Source organism: Diadema setosum, chromosome 1 (assembly GCF_964275005.1).
Source record: "Diadema setosum chromosome 1, eeDiaSeto1, whole genome shotgun sequence".
In the NCBI taxonomy this organism is placed as follows: domain Eukaryota; kingdom Metazoa; phylum Echinodermata; class Echinoidea; order Diadematoida; family Diadematidae; genus Diadema; species Diadema setosum.
The window spans coordinates 37564845-37573517 of record NC_092685.1 but is presented as its reverse complement, the minus strand read 5'-3'; the positions used below and the strand labels follow the sequence as shown (position 1 = coordinate 37573517).

The window sequence follows — 8673 nt, the reverse complement described above, 5'->3', positions numbered from 1 at the left end:
GTTCACATTAGAGTTTGTCTGGCCTCTATCAGGCAGATAGAGGGAGGGGGAGGGGATGGGGAGAGGAAGTCGTTTTTATTCTTATTGACATTATTTAAAAGGAGAGCTTTCTTTGAATAAGGTTCTACGATTTCAATTTATTGGTTGCCATCGTGAAGGCAAGAGGGGAAAATATGGTCTGTGCTTGGTGGATGCAGTAAAGAAGATTGATGATAAAAGGTATTATAAATGTGTGACGATATTTTGATCCAAATATTTCTGAATTTGTGATGTGTGGACATTTTCACATCAGCAGAGGTCACCATTGGTTTAAACTTCAGGGGACCTTTCAATCATTTTTTTTTAAAGGTAAGATTGTTTGACACCCTGATGTAAACACCTTTGCTACATGCCACACGTCAGCCGCTGACACAAAGTATGAATCGAGTGTGACCCCCTGTCAAATCGTAGTTAGCATTGTGACGCAAAACACACATTACAGAGTTTGAATAAGCTTTGCATGACAGGTAAATGCTTTAAGAATGCACCCTTTAAAGAATGCGGAGATATCGTTTATTCTCCGTCAGTTAATTTTCTTTGAAGTCCACGGTATTTGTTTTTTAGTTGGTTAAAGATGTCGTGTACTTTCATATTCTTTTGCAGGTCTGAAATTCAGCGATAATCCACTTTTCTTCCGATAGTTCAACTGGACACTCAGCTTTCAAAAGCAAAAAAGAAATATTCATATGTAAAATATTCACATGAGACCCGGTCTCTTCTAGACATGGTTGATGCAGAAATTTCCTGCCGAGGGGAGGACTGACATTTTGTCAGCACATCCACAAAATCAGGATTAACAGATAGGCCTAAGTTTAGGCGGTGTTTCTTCTTATTATAATTATTTTCCAAGTCAGTCTATCAAAACCTATTCATATTTACTAAGAGATCAAATTATCTTGGCCGCTTCATACCTGTCTTAACTCCACCGCACCCGTTGCCACTTCGGTGCCTCATCTTTTATTTTTCCTGCCTGCTCTGTGACTTGGCATGATAACGTCTAATTTGCAGACGATCTCAGAGCCGCCCAAATTGAATTGAGGCGCCCCTGCCCCTTCCCCTCCCTCCCCTAAACCTCCTTGCCTTCAATACACTGTAGTGCGCCCCAAACAGAAGAATGAAAATCGAGTTTATCGGAGATAGGGAGGGAGGGAGGGAGGGAGAGAGAGAGAACGAACGGAAAGACAGAGAGAACGCCACGCAGTCACGCCAAGCTTGTTACCAGTAGTAACATTCCCGGCTTTCACACACATCGGTGAGAGTTGCGGGAGCGTGGGAGGTATCCTTTACGCATCGGACTAGTGACGTGTAAAAATGATTGTAAAGGGAATAATAGACTTTATTTACATCTCCTCGTCTGTTTAATTTACCAATATCACATCGAGAGCACGGCTTTTTGGCGGTCCGTGGTCTCCCTTCAACATCGGTCGTGTCGGCACTCATTAGGCAAGCCATGCGCGAAGATCCACCTCGTCTGGATGTGTTCACAAAGAACCAACGATATCACTATTTTTTTTTCTTTCATTTCATTACCCTCTCCAACAACTACACCCTTTCCCCCAATGCTACCAAGCACAAGTTTCGGCGTTACACGATTAACTAATTATCACATGAAAGGCACCACCGCTCACAGTGGGACTCCATTCGAGTTCTGTCCGGCTACTTTCTTTTGTCATATTTTCTCTCTCCCACTTTAACTCGATCGGTCATATGATAAGCAATTTTGCCAATATTAAAGTGAAAGTGGCCAGTATCAGAGACCACGTGACTTCATACGTATCTCCGTGTTAGACGTTGTTTAGTACAGTTTGATACAAGGTTGACATTTTCTCGAATTGAGAGGAGAAAGGCTGGTTTCTTTTGTTCCTGTAAGAATTCTTCTTATCATAACTTTATACTAAAAGACATGGAAAATATCTGTCATTGTATCTCAAAACGTTATTGCTTAAATTCAATGGCCCGAATTCTCAAAGCTGGAATAACTATTCCGCGGAATATTTATTCCACCTTTGAGAATAGATTCCGGGGAATAAATCTCGTCATTTTACGTAACGAGGGCCTGATTTGCATAAGAGGCGTAATAAATCGGCGGAATAAGCGGTGTAATAAAGTTATTCCACCTTTGAGAATTCGGGCCACTAGGTGTAACGAATTTTGAGCCAAGAAAATAGGATTTCATCAAGATTCGAACCCGAGACCTTCGGATTGCTTGACCGGTGCTCTTACCAACTGGACGAGCTATGGAAAGTCCTAGTGGTGTTCGTCCCTGGTCAGTTTCCCTTTGTTTGATTTTATCCTATAACAATATGACTTGTTTCTTGATGGCTTGAGGAAAGGTCAGTCCCGTTGGTCAATTAATATCCTATATAACAATTAGGCCCTCACGCTCCCAGTTACGTTGTATTATCAATGATCCGTTGTTTCGATCACATAAATGAGTTGACACGCGGATTACTATGACGTCATCTTAAACAAAGGTATTACAATTTGACGACAAAGTGAAAGTGTGGGCTGTGAGGTCATGATCACGTGGCTATGTGCGCCACGAATCTCATCGTTACAACTTGGTAGGGCATTCCCAAAGGGGGAAAAAAAAAATAACCGCACACACCAGGATTACAATATCGGAGAGGGATATCGACAGCATAATTATCACATCCAGAGGAATGAAACAGTTTGACCACTATATATAACACAAGCAGCGCTTTACGTACGCACATTGGCAAGAAATGTAATATTTGCGTAAACGTACTTCTCCAATTTTTGTTAGAGTAAGAACTAAATCTATATTTACTTTTTACAAGTGAAAACTATACATATTATTTATCTAAAACATCTCTGACAGTCTTAATTACATAAAGACTAATTCTACAGTGCGTATATAATTTTGGCGTGGATAGATATCAAACAATATGAATATGATATATACAGACAAGGAAATATACAATTCACGTAAGTACAGACAATATTTGCGGAATGGTCAATTTGTAACAAGTGTAGTAATTTCCGCATTTCTTTCCATCGATGGAGTTTATCTCGTTCTCTTGGAAATGCACCAGCAATAACAGGACATCAAGCCAATGTAACAACAGGAAACAAACCTTGAGAAGCCAGATAGGGTGCTTTTTCTGGAAAGCACAAATACGCGCAAGTGGTGTAAGAGAACATTTCGGAGGTAGTGGCTTCAATGTCATGTGACTCACATATATTTTTGTGTATTTCATAAACTATTTACTCCTTAATGTTCGTTTGCAATTCAGGTTTTATAAACGTCCATTTTTTTAGCATTTCACTGCATGTATTACCAAATTGTCGTTTGTATAGTGACAATATTCAGTGGAAAGTAAATTTTGATATTCCAACTGATATTGTGATCATCAAATCAAGGAATACGCAATGAATGGCAAGAATGCATGGGAGAATATGTGTGTAAGCCATTACAGGGTAATCGCATTATAGACTCCATCGATCAATCAGTCACCGTAATGAGAATCATAGTCAAAAGGGTTCGTTTTTATAGAAAGTCATGTCGTTCTCCACAAACCGACTGAGTCAGCCATTCTTCAGTACAACTTCTGCCGTCAATTTTGAATTCTATACAGTTTCACGAATCCACTTCAATTTCGTCACCTATCTCGTCGTCTGCATTGTCATGGCTTTCATCACTCGACGATGAATCTTCCATCCACTTTCTCGGTCGTTCATCTTCGTCTCTGCATCCCCTGTTGCCATGGTGACGATCGTCTGGCGAGTGACATTCCTCGTCAGCGGACCACACCCCACTGTCTCTGGCATCTGCCTTGGCTTCACGACCGAGCTTGGAGTCGGACACATCGTGTGGGTAGTGCTGCGCGCACTCGCTGCCGTTCGATGCGCGTATGCTATTGTTGTTTTGGCTGAGCAGCCTCGCGCTGTGTTCCTGCGCCTTTGCGCGTAACGACGCGATACTGTTCGACCGAATCTCTTCGGCGCCGGTCATCTTCGTCTCACCACGTGATGAGGAGTCGCTCGCCATCTTTCCGGGACCCTCCCTTGTTCCTACTTCCGAGTTGTTGCTTTCTGGCGTGCCGTCAGTTTCCAGTGACTTTTTATGCATGCCTATAGAACACGAACAATACAAACATGACACGTTACAAATAATATTACATTGATTACATTTGCATAATGATGAAAGAAAATAATGATTTTTCAATTGTCATGATTGATTTAATTGCTGGATTAAAATTAGAATTTTGAGATATTTCTTAAAAACCTCAAGCGAAAGAGACAGACTAACGAATCTAAGAAGTTTGTTCTAGATGACATGAAGTTTGTGACTCATAAATATATACGCTGAAAAAAAAAATGCAAAACTACACTCAACGTTCAAGATCGGACTTTCGGTCGTCTACAATCATTAACTTTGTTCAGCTGAAACATAAGCGATGATGTTACAAATTTTATTGGGACAAAGATGTCTTTAGCCAAAATCTGCAAGTCTTTCTTGATCAAACGCTATAGTCACCATCCACATAATTGTTATCAATGCTTGGATCCAAATATGTATGTATCTGAAGTAGCTGTGAAAAAAAACGGAAATAGATCTTCTGCTTTTATTCGTCAAACCATCATCAGGCTATAAAAAATGTATACAGCCTCAAAGTTATGGCTGTATCGAGATATTTCTTGAAATTCTAACATAAAGATTCTCCTGTGTTGGTGCGTGTGAGTCACTTGAGTGTGTGTAATGTGAAGTTTTGCACGAAGTGTATAATCAGGCCTATCAATCTTGTTTGCGTCATTCTCTTTTGTCCTCACTATCTGAAGAAAAAGAGGGAGAAGAAAATGAAAATAAGAATTAAGAAGAAGAAGAAGGAGAAGGAGAAGAAGGAGAAGAAGAAGGAGGAGGAGGAGGAGAAGAAGAAGAAGAAGAAGAAGAAGAAGAAGAAGAAGAAGAAGAAGAAGATAAAGAAGAAGAAATGAGAGAAAGAGGAGTAGGTTGTGGCACAGAATGGTTCTCGAACATTACGATATTATTATCATATTAGCGTATGACAATCATTCTATCAATGTCGTATTTTGCAGTGTGAAACAGATGATTAATTTATTGAGTAAATACTCCCGTGTCAAATACTCTCGCTTTTGGGTTGTTGTTGCTTTTTTTCTGCTTAGATACGCCCAGTTACCCATCGAGTGATGATGACATGATGGATGTACCTAGGAGCCAAGGGGCGCAGCTCTCGCCCTCTTTAGCCGCCTTGAGGATGCTCTCCGGGAGGGGTAGGGAGTGTCGCACCATGGCCCCGTACAGTCCGTACTCCGCCATCACGCTGCTACGACCCCAACACTTCTCCTTCTTCCGCCACTTGGCCCGCCGGTTCTGGAACCACACCTATTGGATGCGACACGAAATAAAGTAGTCAGATTTGATTTTGATTTTGATTTTGGTTTTGATTGGAATGTCATGCATTGTTCTTCAAATACGACAGCAAATGGAATCATGATGAAAAGCATTGTACAAATTTTATAGTCCATTTTCATGACGTTCTGTTCACTGATATACCAGGGCTCGACATTAACGATGGTCCGGTAGCCCGGGGCTACTAAGAAAATGATGCAGGGCTACCAAATTTCCAAAAAGGCTATTGTTTGGTGGCCCGATCCGACGACTAAGAGTCAGAATAGATCGTTATGTTTCCTTTTATTTCGGTCTGCTACATTTGTTAAGGAGCCATTAGAATTTGAGATTTAAAGATTTTACTGTCCTTAACAAGGCCATGAAAGAAAAAAGTTAGTGTCGAGCCCTGGATATACACTATAGAATGTCAGTAAGAAAGAAGAAAGAGGCCATCATAATCAGACTTTGACCTGGATGACGACCTCATCATGAAAAATTAGAAAATAAAAGAAGAAATAAAAAATGCGATACAATGTATTTGGTGGGAAAGAAAAAAATATATCATTAAGACAAAAAAGGTGAATACGGGGAAATGGATTTCTGGTCTTTCCCTTCCCTCGTATCTATTTACAGATTGTTATGTCATAATGATTGCATCATAATGATCGTGGTAATAATACTGATGATATTGACAATGATAATTTTGAGTGAAAAAGATAATCATAGGGGGGCTGATGGAGAAAGATATGTAAGAAAGCATGATCATTTGCAATTATCCTGACAGCCCGCAGCACTAATAACACACACACACACACACACACACACTCATAAATACACACACGCACAACAAACATACAATCTGGGAAAATTTCAGGTTTTAGTTTTTCCTTGTCCAACACCTAACATCTTAAAAAGGATTCTGTAAGTACAATTATATAGGCTGTACTTTCATTAATCATTTTTTCTTTCAGTTTGTTTTACAAATTCCACAAATAATTCCAGGTGCATAATGACGCAAAAATCGTACCCTATAACTCTTTGCTCTAAGCAGGATTAGTGACCAAATCATGCAGAGGGTTTCAAATAAGGGATGCTAAATGAATCATCAACAGCAACAATGCCTCTGATCGGGTTACTTTTAAATCTGCAGAAATGACGCGATTGCTTTGGATTACGAACGACACTTCCTTGCACATGATGGATATAATGCGTTCGTAATTATACGAAACATTTAGGAGGGAGCGAGAAAGCAAAACATGAACACAAAAGGTGCCTGTCATTTCGCGTAAAGTTGCAGTCACTCATATTCTGTGTGCGCAGTTATTACGTCAAAGCCAAAACCGGTTAGATTTTACTTTATAGTGAAACGTGGTAAACAGTAAAGTAAAATCAATAGTAACAATTAATCTGATTTCCAGACTATGCACTTTTACATAGATTATAGACATAAAATGACTGTATGTTTCATATTCATTACTACACACACATACAGTCAAGTGTGATATAAGATGAATATGATCGTGTAATATATAATAGTATATGCATATTATATATCTTCAATAATAGGTATGTTATGTGTAAAACAAAGTAAGTTTTGATGTCAGTCATCTTATCATACATTAATCTGTCAACATCGCTCTACATGGCACAAGTAAAGAACACAAAAGAATCAAACAATTTGGACTGTTAAACTTCATCAACCTGTATAGATGTATAGAGAGTCACCGTTTGTATATGAAATGCTATTATCGTCTCTGCATATAAACACGGCCGCTTTATTGCCAGACATAATTACTGTCTTTCAATATAGGCAAAAAGGATATTTATTGATCAGTACATAGATTGGAATATTCGCCGGGTTTCTGCAATAACTGGTCGAACAAAGAAAATCATAAATTAACCACTGTCCGTCGATCGATAGATCGGCAATTGCGAGTTTTTATCAATTACTCCACATCTAAAGCTGATTGTATCTTGCACGCCAACCCAACTTACGCAATCCTTTGACGATTGTACTCTTCGTACTATTGAAAATGAACAAGGGAAAGAAAAGGACGGAAGAATGGAGACCACAATATAAACGGGTAGCTCTCAAATGCAGGTTTGAAACACGCAATTCAGATCACAGTCTTGTCGTTTCTACCACAGTGGATGGAAACGTGGTATATGAGTGTCCTGCATTTTTAAACGCACGGTCCGCCTGTCTCCGCGGAGGATCCATTCATTCCCGCACGCTCCTTCGATGGAGTAGCTACCATCGTCACTCTCCACCGCTAATTGCCTCCCAATTAAAAGTCAAACATTCGCCAGGTAAGTTCCCGATGTTAGATTATTCATAAAGTCATTGACAACGCAGCCTCGTCATTAAAATGTTCAACAGTTTGGTTTCATTGTTACAGCAGGCGTTCTGATTGAAAGGGAAATGGTTGTAATTGTAATTGGCCATTCAGGTTTCTCATACGGTAAACAAGGCGAGAGAAAACGTTGGTAATGAGTTTAATGATCGAAACGGCACGCTTAAGGCATCCTTCTCTATCTTGGCGAGAAACCGAAACTGTTGATAAGTTAACCATAAAATGAACTACTCTTTTGGTGAATAATGTAGTCGTTCAAAAAGCATGATTCATTTTAACGGAAACTTGATCGGCCAGGGAAATTTTGAAGCAAAGTGGCCATTCACGTTCCAAGTATGTTTCACTGACTTCCCGTCATCTTGTGCTGTGCTCTGTTATTATGCATCCACGTATTTGTGTAGTTGTGCTCTCTATATTTCAAAGTATAGCTCTGTGTTTGTGTGAGTGTATGTGTGTGTGTGTGTGTGTGTGTGTGTATCTGTCTGTCTGTCTGTCTGTCTGAGTTTTTTTTTATTCCATGAGAGCTAATGGTGGCTACCTAAGATTTCGTCAAAAAAAGTAAGATCTGCAATCGAGATCAAATGCAATGGATTAATTTGATTTGATTTCATTTAATTTCTTTTATCTTATTTAATTTCCAACAAATACAATATCATTACATAAGAAAACACATAACACAACGATGTAGGCTTACTCAAACAAACAACCTGTGAACTGAAATACAATGTTGTAGATTTCATAACAAATACCGAAAGAAAGTAGTTGGAAATGGAGGGGACTGAAGTTAAAACCGTAGTAACTGCAGCAGAAATAGTCGGTGGCAATTTTAACAATGGCATAAACAACACTTCAAGTTTAACATGAGAGGTATAGTTATAGTACTGGTGCACTCGATCACTATCGCCT

The 8673-nt window shown here is 39.4% G+C and overlaps 1 protein-coding gene across 1 annotated transcript in view; it reads right to left on the bottom strand.

Annotated features, from left to right (window-relative positions):
* Positions 1–3640: 3640 nt before the first annotated feature.
* LOC140235082 (visual system homeobox 2-like) overlaps positions 3641–8673 on the bottom strand; it is a 38851-nt gene continuing 33818 nt past the window's right edge. The window contains exons 4-5 of the mRNA XM_072315155.1: positions 5233–5407; positions 3641–4134 (exon numbers count right to left, since the gene is read on the bottom strand). Coding sequence (XP_072171256.1) covers positions 3641–4134; positions 5233–5407 — 669 coding nt within the window. The remainder of the gene's footprint in view (positions 4135–5232; positions 5408–8673) is intronic.